This window comes from Myodes glareolus, chromosome 19 (assembly GCF_982192425.1).
Source record: "Myodes glareolus chromosome 19, mMyoGla1.1, whole genome shotgun sequence".
NCBI classification, from domain to species: Eukaryota; Metazoa; Chordata; class Mammalia; order Rodentia; family Cricetidae; genus Myodes; species Myodes glareolus.
This window is the reverse complement of record NC_142044.1, coordinates 42,099,686-42,114,050: the sequence shown is the minus strand read 5'-3', so window position 1 is coordinate 42,114,050 and position 14,365 is coordinate 42,099,686. Positions and strand designations below refer to the sequence as shown.

At 54.8% G+C, this 14,365-nt stretch overlaps 1 protein-coding gene across 2 annotated transcripts; it reads left to right on the top strand.

The window, feature by feature from the left end:
- Window positions 1-338: 338 nt before the first annotated feature.
- Sh3bp1 (SH3 domain binding protein 1) lies at window positions 339-13,775 on the top strand. Of its 2 annotated transcripts, none has more exons than XM_048454814.3 (18): window positions 339-748; window positions 1,910-1,952; window positions 2,175-2,279; window positions 3,361-3,437; window positions 3,707-3,818; window positions 3,912-3,988; window positions 4,402-4,546; window positions 5,286-5,354; window positions 5,493-5,583; window positions 6,095-6,240; window positions 6,900-7,011; window positions 7,372-7,453; window positions 7,541-7,621; window positions 8,619-8,735; window positions 9,316-9,413; window positions 9,696-9,840; window positions 11,709-11,811; window positions 13,651-13,775. In XM_048454814.3, the coding sequence occupies exons 1-18, from the start codon at window positions 690-692 to the stop codon at window positions 13,735-13,737; spliced, it is 1,749 nt and encodes a 582-aa protein (XP_048310771.1). In that variant the 5' UTR covers window positions 339-689; the 3' UTR covers window positions 13,738-13,775. The 2 variants fall into 2 exon arrangements, with proteins under 2 accessions (XP_048310771.1, XP_048310770.2); XM_048454813.3 differs by having other exon boundaries at window positions 540-748; window positions 11,709-11,800; window positions 13,032-13,775.
- Window positions 13,776-14,365: the final 590 nt, after the last annotated feature.

Below are 14,365 nucleotides of genomic sequence, written 5' to 3'. Positions count from 1 at the left end.
CTGTGATATGGTCTGGTCCAGGACATTGTCCTATCAGGCCACTATACACAGTGAACGAGAAATTTTGGGGATCGGTTCAAGGACATTAGTCTGGCCCCAGGTAGCCCAGGTTTCCCAGTCATGGTCTAGCAGGCCTGAGGGATGGCCATGGGATGGTATGGAGTAAGAAATCTCCAAGGAGCAACCCCTGGTTACTGGCCTGCACAGGTTCCTAAGGCTTGTCCCCGGCCTGTCTCTTCAAGACACAGAGCCTTCTTTTCCCTTTAAGAGAGCAAAGGTTGTTTATGCCCAGGGCGGCGGTGGCAGGAGCGGCTTACCTGCTTCCCGCCACCGGTCGCCACAGCGGGGTAGGGTGCGGGAAGAAGGATCCCGCACTCAACCTGCATACTGCAGAGAGACATACCGACAGACACTCGCCAGGCGACCAGCCGGGGGTCGTTGGGGCCCGGAAGCCGCGAGAAAGCCAGACTCCAAACTTGGAGAGAGGAGTGACCTGGGGGCCGGGGGCGGAGTCGTGAGCGGGGGAGGAGAACGCCAGCGCCAGCGCCAGCCAGAGGAGCTCGGCGGCCCAGGAAGCCAGAGCGCCGCCCACCCATCCGGGGCGAAGCGCGCGGAGAAGCAGGCTGGGCCGGGGGTTGCCAGCCTCGACCCCCCCACGGTGACCCCTCGGCCCCCAGTCCGGACCCAAGATGATGAAGAGGCAGCTGCACCGCATGCGGCAGCTGGCCCACACGGGCAGCTTGGGACGGTGAGTGTCACCCCCTTCTAGCTCCGCTGTCTCCCCGCAGGACCTGAGCGGGCGCAGGAGAGTCGGGAACCGATCAGGGAGGTCGGGGACATTTGGGCAGCGGCCCTCTGGCATGCCAGAGCCCCGACCCCGCTTCCTGGCATCTGAAGCCACTGTGGTCGCACAGGCACTGCTGGCCTTTGAGGGGGGAAAAGGCACCCCATTCCTAGTTGGAAAGGCTGCAGGGAGCAGAATGCGCCCTGAGCCGGAACGCTGCCCGGAGCCTCATTTGTCCTCTCTGGACAATGGGAACAATTAACCACTTCTAACTGCTGGGTTGGGGAGGAACAGAGCCAATTGGGGGGCCCCAGACCCTGGGGGAAGGGACTGGCAGTGTTCTAGCCTGGGGAGGAGGGGCCTGCTCTGAGCTGGGTGTCCGTCCCCTCCCCCCGTCCAGGGGCCTCCTGCAGCAAAGTCTTGCTTCTGCTTTTCGCAGGCCCAGGTAAAGGCACCCCCTGGCCTCCACGGTCCCAGGCTCCGAGAACTAGGGGAGCGGAAGTTTGGGGAGTTTCTCGGAGCTTTTCTCTCTGCTCCTCTTCCCCAGCCTGGGAGTTCCCCATTCTTTGGGCCCTGGGAGGGAGTATCCAGAAACTTGATCCCGTCCTTCGGTGACATAGCCACCTGCGTGCACCTACGAAGCCAGGCCACTATGATCTGAACCCATGTCCCTATGTGTCCATGGCCAGAGTCTCGGGACCTGCCCACAGCTGCAGCCCAATGTCGTGTGCCTGTGGGCCTGACCACCCCGGAGGCTAGCTTCCACACTTCCCGTTCTGGGGGCCAGCTTAGACCTCCTCTTTCCGGGGCAGGCAAACGATTTGGGGGATGGGAAGAAGAGAAACTTTTCCTCTGTGTCCCAAAGCTGAGCCCTGGGGTAGCTCCCTCCTGCCCTTTCGGTGTCACGGGTCCACCCTCTCCCAGGGCACAGCCCTGGGTGGAGGAGGAAGCAGGCATGCATCCTCTAAAACCTATGGAATGTACTCCAACTGCGGTGGAGACAGGCCACCCAGGCTTGGTGGGTCCTGGAAGGAACTGGGGCCCAGGTGCCATATGCTGGGGACAGAGGGAGGCGGTGGGTTTCCTAACCCAGACTGACTCAGCAGAAGCCCCCTTCCCCCACAGCACCCCAGAGACTGCCGAGTTCTTGGGTGAGGACCTGCTGCAGGTACGTGCCTGGGCGGGCTGGACTGGGAGGCAGGTCCGTGCAGGCTGTCAGTATAGAGGCTGACAGGTGGGGACAGCAGAGGAAGGCCTGGTTGAGTCATTCCCTGCTGGCCAGGGGCGCTCCATGAGGAAAGAGAAAAGTGATTCTTGCTCTGGGGAGACAACAGCAGTCACCCCTTACAATCTACAGTTCCCCCCCTTGCCCCTCCCCTCTACCTCCCAGGTGGAGCAGCGCCTGGAACCTGCTAAGAGAGCAGCCCACAATGTTCACAAACGGCTGCAGGCTTGTCTACAGGGCCAAAGCGGGGCTGACATGGACAAGCGGGTGGTAAGTGGGGGTCTCCAGGAGGAGGGAGGGGTCTGAGCGATGAGGGATGGGGTGGCAATGAGGCCCTCTGGTTCTGCTGCAGCTTCTGAAGTTTGCTCCAAACCAGCACACCCCAGGCGTTCTAGGTGGGCGGAGAGCCGTACGAGCTGGATGGAGGATGCTCGCTGTTGTTACTCAACAGGCAGCATTTATTGACTCCTGCCAGACTGTTGCTAAGACTGCCAATGCATTGTCTCCCAACAGCCCTGGCAAGAGTCCCTTGTACAAGACACTCGTGTTTAATGAAAGATCGGGGACCTGAATTTACTAACCCAAGATCACATAGCTAACAAGTGGCAAAACTGACCCTGGGGTCCCTCTGGCGTGTTCTCCATAACTCCAGGTGGAAGTATGGGGATGATTAGAGAGAGTCATGTGACTAGAGCTGGAGGCTTGGCTCAGGAAAAGCTCTTGCTCTTGAAGAGACCTGGGTTGGGTTCCCAGAACTATCCAGTCCCAATCCCAGGGATTGTGACACCCTCTCCACTGCCCTAAAGGCGTCGGTCATTCTTGGGCCTGGGTGTCAGGCTGTAGGCAGCCTGGGAGAGCTTGAGCTAGATGCTGACCGGATTAAACCACCTATAACCCAAGGCAGGGAATGAGTTCGGGCCACCCTGCTCCCAGCCACAGGGCCAGCTCTCTCTTTGCTGTGGTGTGACCTTGGAACAGCTTCCAACTTTCTTTTCCTGGGGTTGATCATTCCTTCTTGCCTAGTCAAGTAACTGGAGAGGGAGGAAGGGAGAGGGGGACCCCAGGTAGACTGGAGATCTTCACACACACACACACACACACACACACACACACACACACACGTCATCCCGTTTCACGCTTTACCTGTGACTGTGGACTTGATTGTTGATTGTTTGGCTCCTCCCTCTGGGTCATCCCGTTTCACGCTTTACCTTACCTGTGACTGTGGACTTGATTGTTGATTGTTTGGCTCCTCCCTCTGCTGGAGTGTGGGTGTGGCCGGGTGCTATGGGCTCAGGTTGGGTGGAGGAGACTGGTAAATTCACACTGGCTCACCCTGCCCTCCCTGCAGAAGAAGCTTCCTCTCATGGCTCTTTCCACCACGATGGCGGAAAGCTTCAAAGAACTGGACCCCGATTCTAGCATGGGGTGAGCATGGACGGGCGTCTATGGGTCCTGATTCTAGTATGGGGTGGGCGTGAATGGGGACCTGGCCTTCAGTAGAGAGGATGCCAGTAAACAATGAGGGGGTCATATCAACCAGAGTGTCCACCTCAAAAGTGTGGCCAAGCTGGGAGCACTGTCCAAGTCAGTAAGACCTGAGAAAGCAGGAAATGGAACAACAGGGACCTTCAAGTATTTCTAGGTGGAGGTGAGGGGCCAGGGAAGCCTTGACCTATTGTGGTCTCTGCACACAGGAAAGCCTTGGAGATGAGCTGCGCCATCCAGAACCAGCTGGCCCGAATCTTGGCTGAGTTCGAGATGACCCTGGAGAGAGATGTCCTGCAGCCGCTCAGCAGGCTGAGCGAGGTGACCCTGCCCAGCAGCCCCAGCCTCCCTGACCTCCTGCTCCCCCTGTCCCACCCACCCAGGCCCCTGAACCCTCCCTGTGCCTACCCTCAGGAGGAGCTGCCTGCCATCCTCAAACACAAGAAAAGCCTGCAGAAGCTGGTGTCCGACTGGAACACCCTCAAGAGCAGGTGAGTCCCTGAACCCAGGCCAAGCCATAGTAGGGCTCTGCCGGGCCCATTGGGTACTTGTGGCCATGCTGGTCCTTGGGAACACACGTGGGAAAAACATATATATTTGAGGGTGTGCATGTGCTCCCTTGTGCCACAAGTGACCCCAAAACTAAGAAAACCACTCATTTCCAAGATCCTTATATGGTTGTAGGGCTCCTAGTCTGCGTTCTGGAGCTGGATTGCTGTGATCACCAGGAACACCACCAGAGGGAGCCCTACAACACTTTGGCCTAGTCTGGGCAGAGGCCCAAGGAATTTCTATTTTGCCTCTATAAACCCTAGAGTCCTGTGTGATTACGTGTATGGAGGGGACACTTAGCTCTGGCCATGCAAATGGGGCCAGTGACCACCCACCTTGGGACCTTCCCCAGGCTCAGCCAGGCAGCCAAGAACTCAGGGAGCAGCCAAGGCCTGGGTGGCGGCCCAAGCAGTCACAGCCACATCGCCACTGCCAACAAGGTGGAGACACTGAAAGAAGAAGAGGAGGAGCTAAAGAGAAAGGTGGAGCAGTGCAAGGTGAGGTCACTTGGGATCGCCACACAGGGGGCAGGTGCGGGTAGCCTGTCCGTTTGACAGGTGGGAGAATCGAAGCTCCGAGAAGGGATAAAGCTGGCCTAGGCAACCCTGAGTTTTAGTTCCAGGCAGTTAGGGGTCGGCATCTACGTAGTGGAGCACAACCCAGAGCCCCTGCCATCCTTATCAAATGCAATAGCAGCTGGGATGTGGTTGTTGGGACTCTCAGTGAATGAATGAATGAATGAATGAAGAGCATTTGTACAATGAATGATTGTTGGAGAGAGTTAGCGTTTGCTGGATAAGTGAGCGAAGCGAGTGGTGCTTGCCGCATGAATGGATGAAGGAATGAATGAATGAATGAATGAAGAGCATTTGTACAATGAATGATTGTTTGAGAGAGTTAGCGTTTGCTGGATAAGTGAGCGAAGCGAGTGGTGCTTGCCGCATGAATGGATGAAGGAAGGAATGAATGAATGAATGAATGGCGCTCATGAAGGGAGTGGATGAAAGGTGGGTGAAGGATGATTGCACAGTGACTACGAACAGATTGTGCTAAGGATCTGAGGACCCAATGTAAAGAACTGGAAATCGTAAAATCCAAAGTGTAGCCCCTGGCCAAGGGAGAAAGCCGACTGGGCCCTTCCATGTGCAGCTCTTCAGCCCTGGGCAGCTAATCTTCCAGTTGTCAGCTTCCCTGCCAGCCCCCAGCCTCACCTGCCCTCTCCCCTCTGTCTCCAAGGATGAGTACTTGGCCGACCTGTACCACTTTGCCACCAAGGAGGACTCATACGCCAACTACTTCATTCATGTGAGCCCATGACCCAGCTCCAGCTAACTGAAATCAGGGTGGACACCACAGGGAAGGACTTCTGGGACCCCCTCCCAAGAGCCCTGGGGAATTCTCCACTTCTCTCATTTCTCCGGGGGACGTCCTTTGTCCCCACAGCTCCTGGAAATTCAGGCTGATTACCATCGCAGGTCCCTGACCTCACTGGACACGGCCCTAGCAGAGCTGAGGGACAACCACAGCCAATCAGGTGGGAACATGAGTAAGCCAGCCTCACACCTCCTACCGTAGAATACTTAGGGCTCTATAAAAGTTTGCTTCTTAGCCAGGCATGGTGGCTAACACCTTTAGTACTGGTACTTGGAGGCGGAGGTGGGTGGATCTCTGAGTTCAAAGTCAGCCTAGTTTACATAAGAGAGTCCCTGAACAGCCCTGTCTGGAAAAACAAACAAAAAAGTTTGCTCCATGGCAGAAGGGAGCCATGGGTGAGATGGGAGTTGGGAGAAGACCGGATCTGGTCTTTGTGGGTGGACTTCTGCTGCTGTGGGGAAGGAAGAGGACAGGAGCCAGGAGACCTTCTAGAAGGTTGGAATCTAGACAAGGTAGGGCAGTGGAAGTGGGCAGGCTCAGGAGGTAGACCAGATGGCCGTGTGTGCCACTGAAGTAGGCTGGAAGGCGGGTTCCTGAAGGTGCCCTGTCTGCCGTGGCCCTACTGCCTGGGGCAGGAAGAACCAGGCCACTGATGTGTCTCGTTTCCACAGATCTCTCCCCCTTGATGACAGCTGCCCCTATCTCCAGGGTATATGGGGTATCCCTGAGAACCCATCTGCAAGAGCTGGGTCGTGACATTGCCCTGCCCATTGAGGCCTGCGTTCTAATGCTGCTATCAGAGGGCATGCAGGAAGAGGTGAGAGCCGAGGCATGGGGTTGGCAGGGCCGTGTGCCTCCCCCATGCTGCTACCCATAGTTCCCCTCTCAGGGGGAGGCATAACCTCCCATTGCCAAACTGACTCTGACTCACTGATTAGCATTTCAGGGTACTGAGCTGTCCTTGCTCCATTTACTAATCCCAGTGGCCTTGGGTGTGTGGGGGGCTTGTCATTGGCTCTGTTTGGCAAGGGGGAGACAGAGGCAAAAAGTGTATGTGCTCAGAGTCACATGAAGAACCAGGGGTCCTCAGTCCAGTCCTTGTTACATGCTGGCCCTTTCCTGAAGATAGACTGCTGGGTGAAAAATTACCCAACAACGAGTAGATTACAGGCTCCCCACCAATCATATTGAGACTTCCCTCCTCATGAGACTTCTGCTCCCTACTGTTCTCCCAGTCCCCACCTCTCTCTCTCTCTCTCTCTCTCTCTCTCTCTCTCACACACACACACACACACACACACACACAGCCATTTTCCAGCCCTGCCTTGTGCTCAGAATTCCAGACCTTGACATTGGGAAGGTGCGTCGACACCACAGTGCCATCTCTGACCACCAGGGGTTGGGGGACACTGAAGGCCAGCAGCCTGCTCCTGCCCCCCCTCTTTGACACACAGCATGTCCCTTCTTGCACCCCAGGGCCTCTTCCGTCTGGCTGCTGGGGCCTCTGTGCTGAAGCGCCTCAAGCAAACAATGGCTTCAGATCCCCACAGCCTGGAGGAGTTCTGCTCGGACCCCCATGCTGTGGCAGGTACCTGATCCCCTGGGAACTCTAGGCAGAAGGTGGGACTGGGCAGAGCTGCCCAAGGTAACACTATCAGAGTTTGGCTTTAGGCCTGATATGCTACCTAAGAGACACCTTGGGGCACGTAGGAGTTCCTGATGCAGATCTGTGATGAACCCTTGAAATGTATGTGCATTTATTTTTAGGGCAGGCTTTCTAATTACTGTGTTAAAAGGGCCTTTGACCCACAGAAACTATCAGACTTAGATACTTTAATAAGAATTCAGCTGGAAATTCTTTCCAAGTGGAGAGCGCTGGGTCCTCAGGCACACAGAAGTAGGAGTTGGGGAGGGGTCTACCTTACACCTTCTCCTGGCCTTGTTTCAGGTGCTCTCAAGTCCTATCTCCGGGAGCTGCCAGAGCCCCTGATGACCTCTGACCTCTATGATGACTGGATGAGAGCAGCCAGGTGAGGAGGTGGGGTTGAGGGGTGTGGGGAGGTGAAAGCGCTAAGAATGTGGCCCTGGGCTGGCTCACTGGTGCTCTCCCTTTCCAGCCTGAAGGAGCCTGGGGCTCGCCTGGAGGCCCTTCATGGTGTTTGCGGCCGCCTGCCCCAAGAAAACTTCAACAACCTCAGGTGAGCCCTGGCCCACCCCTGTACACCCAGCCCCGCAAAGCTCTGGTTTTGACTCTAACCCTGTGTTGTGCCTGAGCACAGAACCTCACCTGTGATACCCTGGTTCTTTGTTTTATATTAGACTGTATCCCAGAACGCACAAATGTAGCCAGCTTGTGCCTATAAATCCCCGCACGAGGGAGGCTGAGTTTGGGGACAGCCTGGGCTACGGAGTGAGACCCTATCTTAAGCAAAGATAATCAGGCTGGGGATGTAGTTGCTGGTGGAGTACTTAGCTAGTACACCTACAGTGTACGAAGTCCTGGGTTTACTCCTCAGCATGCTAAAAACTGGAGGTCTTGTTGCATGCCTGCAGTTAGAGAAAGCGTAAGGACCAGAACTTAAGAGTCATCCTTGGCTGTAGAGCGTTCGAGGCCAAACTGGGCTAGGAGACCTTGTCTTAAAAGGCAAACAAACTGGGGGCTGGAGAGATGGCTCAGAGCTTAAGAGCACTGACTGCTCTTCCAGAGGTCCTGAGTTCAATTCCCAGCAACCACATGGTGGCTCACAACCATCTATAATGAGATCTGGTGCCCTCTTCTGGCATGCAGACATGCCAGAATGTCTGCATGCAGACATGGAAGGAATGTTGTATACATAATAAATAAATAAATCTTAAAAAAAAAAAAGGCAAACAAACAAGCCAAACCTCTTGCACTGGTAAGGCCGTGTTGCTGGCTTCAGACCCCACCCCTGCCACTCTCAGACCCTGGGCATTCAGTCCAGTGTCAGCACTGGAGACAGTCCCGACTGCCTGTGGCAGCCAGAAGATTCTCAGCTTGGCTTCTCCTCTCACATACAGCTTACCCTCAAAAACACAGATCAGGGAACTTAGCTGGTAAAAACTTCACCATACCATGTGTTATCTGTTCCCCTCTGGAAACCCAAGGGTAGGAAGTTCTCAGGCCTTTAAGGGCATTGGTAAGCATTTCTGACCCTCTGCCACCCACCAACCCAGGTACCTGATGAAGTTCCTGGCATTGCTGGCAGAAGAGCAGGAAGTGAACAAGATGACACCCAGCAACATCGCCATTGTCTTGGGGCCCAACCTGCTGTGGCCTCCTGAGAAAGAAGGGTGAGGGCTGTGAGCACAGGAGCCTGTTCCCAGCTAGTCACCATCCTCTAATTTCCCCAAGCCTCCATTTCTTATCTCTGCGGTGGGCTGAGCAGGTCTTAATTCTGAAGCTGCTGCGAGAAACAGCCTGAGGGACCAGGGCAATGGTAGTGATGGGGCACCTACATGGTGACCTGGTGCGGGTGCTGGAAGCCATGAAGGATGATGTAAGCCTTACTCCCAGCCCTCCAGACATGGGCCTTGGAGAGCTTATCTACATTCTAAGGGGAGTTGCTGTGGGAATTAGATGGGCAATGCTTTACACATTGTAAGGTGTGGTGATTCAGGAGTATCATCATTACGCTCCAGGCCACAGACACATGACAAGGTGTCATCCCGTGTGCTGAATTGTGGTTGCTTAGTGGGAGCAATCAGTTCAAGAACTGTGGAGAAAGAGCCCAGAATTGATTGATGAGTGATGTCTGTCATAGGTGAAGGAGTGGGAGATGGGGAACGGGAGCTATACATGTGCCATCAGCCATGCCCAGCGGAGTCACACAATGCTAGGGTCACTAAAACTCTTGCTTTTCTTTTGTGTCAGGGACCAGGCCCAGCTGGATGCAGCCTCTGTGTCCTCAATTCAGGTGGTGGGTGTGGTCGAGGCGCTGATACAGAGTACAGACACCCTCTTCCCTGGAGGTGACGTCCTTTCTCCATATCATCTCTAGCCCCACCCCCACCCCATTTCTGGACTCCAGCCCAACCTCAGTCCTTGGTTTCCCTACAAACCCTCCTTGTGGCTTAGAAGAAGCTGCTTTTTCACGCTGGGCCTCAGTTTCTCATCTGTGAAATGGGAACAGTCCTGCCTGGCCCTTGGAAGTGAGAAGGCAAAGAGCAATCCCACCATTTCAGGGAAAGCGAGTAGCCTTGGGTCAGGCTATTGAAAGCTCTGAACTTGACACCTGTTCATTCTGCCTCTAGATATCAACTTCAGTGTATCAGGCATCTTCTCAGCCCTGGCCCCCCAGGAAAAGGTCAGTAGCCAACGGACCTCTGAGGAATTGCCACCTGCTGAACCTGTGCCAGCTGCCACACCAGGTCCAGCCTCGATGCCCGTGAAAGAAAGGTAAGGGCTAAGTAGAATGACGATCTTCTCCCTGGCCACGCGGACTTTCGCCTGGGGCACTGTCTCCGAGGACTTAGGGATGGAATGGCGGTATTTGGCCTGCAGATCTGGTCCCACTGGATGGAGTAGGTAGAAGGAGCCTGCTCTTAGCCTTAAACATGTTCCCTTCCTCATTTCATGGCTATTTCTAGATCACCTACTATGTGCCAGGCATTGTTCATGCCCTGGGAATTTAGGGAATTGGGAGGGAGTGGTTGACTTTATAACTGTCCTGTATCCAATTCTCTAAGTCTAGAAGGGTTTTGTGGCACAGACAGGTGGCCTCAGTGGCCCACACCATGGCCACGTCCTCCCTCAGATGAGGCAGACATATGCCACCCTCAGGCCTTGACATGGGTGGGGCAGGGAGAGTTGTGGCCTTGTCCATCCACATCCCTGTGGTGCCAGGCTGGATGCATGCTCTGCTGGAGGATGAGGCAGTGTATGGGCAGTGTGAAGAAAGAACTGTAACAGTTAGGGAGGAAAGGAAGGCCCCCCCGGAATCCAGGCTCTCATGGATTATTTCCTTCAGCTCGCATGGAGATCTGGGGGTGCGCCTTACCTGGTGGAGTGCTTGCCCAGTTCCAGCCCCAGCATTGCATAGCATGGACTTGGTGGTAACCTCTAAGCTCTCACTGGAGAGGTGCAGGCAGAAGGATCAGGAGCAAAGGATCATCTTCCCTACATGGAAAGTTCAAGGCCAGCCTAGGCTGCACAAGGCAATCTCAAAAAAGAGAAAAAGATCACCTGGAACACCACCTCCCCCTTCGTGGGTTGTTCGCCAGTTATAGCTCAGTCATAGTTTTGTCCTAGATGCTCTCTGATGCTGTGGTAAACAACTTGGGAAGAACAGAGCTTGCTTGGCTTGTACCTCCAGGGAGCAATCTGTCACAGGTCTCAAGCAGGAGCAGGGTCACGAGAATGCTGATCACTGCCTTGCTTGCCCTGACTGGTTCTCAGCCAGGTTGCTTCCTTTCTTCCTTTCTTCCCTCCTTTTCCTTTCTTTTTAAAAAGATTTATTTATTATGTATATAGTGTTCTGCCTGCGTGTATGCCTACATGCCAGAAGAGGGCACCAGATCTCATTATATTATATATTATTATTATATTTTACTTTATTATTATATAGTTGTGAGCCACCATGTGACTGCTGGGAATTGAACTCAGAACCTCTGGAAGAGCAGCCAGTGCTCTTAACTACTGAGCCATCTCTCCAGCCCCCAAAGTCAAAGTCTCCTGCTCTTTGGAGCCATTTTGTTTTTCTGGGGGGTTTTTTTGGTTTTTTGTTTTGTTTTGTGGGGGACGTGGTTCAAGACATGAGTTCTCTGTGTAGCCTTGACAGTCCTGGAGCTTTCTCTATAGTCCAAGCTGGCCTCAAACTTACAGAGTTCTGCCTGCCTCTGCCTCCCAAATGCTGGGATTAAAGGCATGTACCACCACCTCCCGTCAGCCAGCTTTCTTATACAGCTCAGGACCATTGATGGTCCAGGCACTGCACAGCCCACTGTGAGCTGGGCACTCCCACATCAGTCAGCAATGAATATAGTTCCCCACAGACATGGTCACGGGCCCGTCTGATTTGGTCAGTCCCTCAGTAGAGACTCCTTCCTCCTTTGCATGTGATGCTTGATTGTGTCAAGTTAGGACACAGACTCCCACCGATCCCAGAAGTATCTACCAAGGAACCGAGAGTGAGGACAGAGTCTCCACACAGCCATAGGCAGTGGGGAGCAAGTCCTTCTACCCACCAGTTTGGAATCATGCCGGACTTTAGAAGATTGCCGGGAGACGGCCAAGCCTAACTGTTGCCCCTCTTCTTCCCTTGACAGGACAGAGTCTGAACTGCCCAAGCCAGCTTCCCCCAAGGTCAGCAGGAGTACCACAGAAACAGCTGCTTCAACAGAGGACATGACTCGGAGGAGTAAGTTGCGTGTGGGAGGGAAGAGCCGGAGAGCTGGCTCTCCTCGTCTTCCCGTATCTTTGGACCACCTGAAAGGCCAGCAGTAGCCGGAGTGAGCTGCTCTGGGTTTGCAGCCTGGCACTCTGGACCCAGATTCTAGCTCTCATCCCTTGGGCAGGTGATGCTCCTGCCTCAGCACCCTCCTGTGCGGTAGAAACTGTAATTGCCCTGACCCTGAAGAATTGCATGGACTAGGAGCTCAGGGAGAGCGCCGGACTCCCGGCACACAGAAAGGGTGGAAGAAAGCTAGCCAGTGAGCGTGAGGAGCGTTCCAGCCCTCCAGAAGCCCAAAGGACTACAAAGCATGGGGCCAAAACTGTATTTAAGGGTAGAGGGAAGAGAGAGGTTTGGAAGGAGTCCTGGAGGCTCCTGACTTATATGTCAATCTGGTCCGGAATGGAGAGGTAAGAGAACAAGGATCCTTGTGGGGGCTGGATCACTGGGAGCCCCCACCCCGGGCCCCGAGGACAAGGGGGTTTAGAGCTGGCTGCATCAGTAGAGTTAGAAGAGCAGCAGCAGGAGCCAGCAGACCACACAGGGACCTGGAAGACGGGGATTGGAGAGCAGCAGCAGGAGCCAGCAGACCACACGGGGCCTGGAAGACGGGGATTGCTGGAGTCACCGGACCAGGCCCTAGCAGCTGTGGGAGGCTGGGGCTCTCACCCCCTCTTACCAGTGAGGAAATGGGCCCCAGGAAGCCCAGTGCAGAGAGCCAGGGAGAGATTTGATCACGACTCCACTTAGCCCCCCAGCTGCCTCACAGGGTCCAAGCTTACCTGAGGACCTGAGGCTTCTGAGAGGCATGCAGGACCGACCTGTGTGTTAGCAGGGACAGGTGACATTCATCTAGTCACCAGATGTGTTCCCGCGCTTGCTTGACACCTAGACTGTGATAACCAGTGGCCATGTTGGGTCTGTGTTCGAAGGAGAGGCACAAGTAAGGGCCGAGTAAGATGAAAATGGACAAGATAGTTTCAGAGGCCAGCAAAACTGGGAGTGGTGACAGCGTTACCGTGGTGGGGGCTGGGGCATCTTCTGTAAGCTGAGACATTGAGGACAACAGAGGAGGAATGAAGAGACACTTATTAAATGACAAGAACCCACTGGGGAAAGTGACCCCACCCCCACCACACAGGAGAGAATGCACCCAGACACACAAACCCCTAACTTTTCTATTTCCCTTCCTCCACAGCCAAGCGCCAGGCACCAGCGCGGCCTACCATGCCACCTCCCCAGCCCTCCAGTGCACGCTCATCTCCTCCAGCTCCATCCCTGCCCCCTGGCTCTAGCAGCCCTGGCACTCCCCAAGCTCTGCCACGCCGTCTGGTGGGCACCAGCCTCCGGGCCCCCACCGTGCCTCCCCCATTACCCCCCGTTCCTCCACAGCCTGCCCGGCGCCAGAGCCGGCGTTTACCAGGCTCCCCCAGCCCAGCTTCCCCTGACCTGGTCATTTCAAACATGCCTGCTCAGGTGGACCAGGGAGGGGCTACAGAGGACAGGGGAGGCCCTGAGACTGTAGGTGGGCATCCCACTCCCCCAGTTCTGCCACCCCAGCCTCGGCCCAGGGGCCTCACCTCAGAGACAGATTGAGCAGGCCTTCCTGCCTGAGACAAATCCTCAGTGTTTCCTCCTTCCCTCTCTCCCTCTCCCTGCCTCCCTTGTCCTCCCAGGACAGCCCTTGCCCTGTGCCTGGGTGCCTGCTGGGTCGGCCCCCATGGCTAGGAGGGCTCAGGTCAGCCCTCTACTGTCTAACCTTTTCCTCTTCCACTTTGAGCTTGGGGGCTCCCACCTGACTCCCCACTCTCTGAAAGGGGTCTCAAGGGAGCTACCAGAAGGAAGGGTGGACCTGCCCATTCCTACACGACTTTTATTTTTCTCTTGCCAATGTATTTTTGTAAGGCTCGTAAATAAATTATTTTTAACAAAACTGGAATAACTGGCCAAGCAATAGCTTTCTCTCCTGGAGTTACAGAATAATCTGCTTCCATAAGGAGGAGTGGAGACATAGTTTCTGCATCCTTCCTTTCTCGGGCCATGTGCTTGCCACTTTCTCAGAGCTGCTTGTATGGTTCCCATATAATAATTTCTCGTCAAGGTAATGGCACCATTGCAGGTGAAGTTACTGCGGCCAGTGAGAAGAGATTGCACAGATCACAGCTAGCAAAGCCTGGGCCCGAGATGAAATATTTGAGATTAGCCTTGAAGCCTGGACTCCTTCCTCCCACTTAGGACAGTTTGCTCAGCTAATCGTGGGTTCCTCCTCTGAGACAGTCGAGAAGTTTTACACTCTGTTCTGAAGACCAAAGCACTGGTTGGCACACACACAAACAGCTTTCCCACAAGCAGGGATCCACCTTCCCATGGCCTTCCTGAGTTGCTCTATGCCAGACCCTGGGTAACGCCCCTTTCAGCTTTGCGCCTGAGGAACTATTGGGATTGGGCAGGCGTTCAGTGGATTTCCCCTGGGCTCAGGTTCCTTTTCTATGGAGGTTGGACAGCTCTGCTTAGAACCACAGAATTGTGACA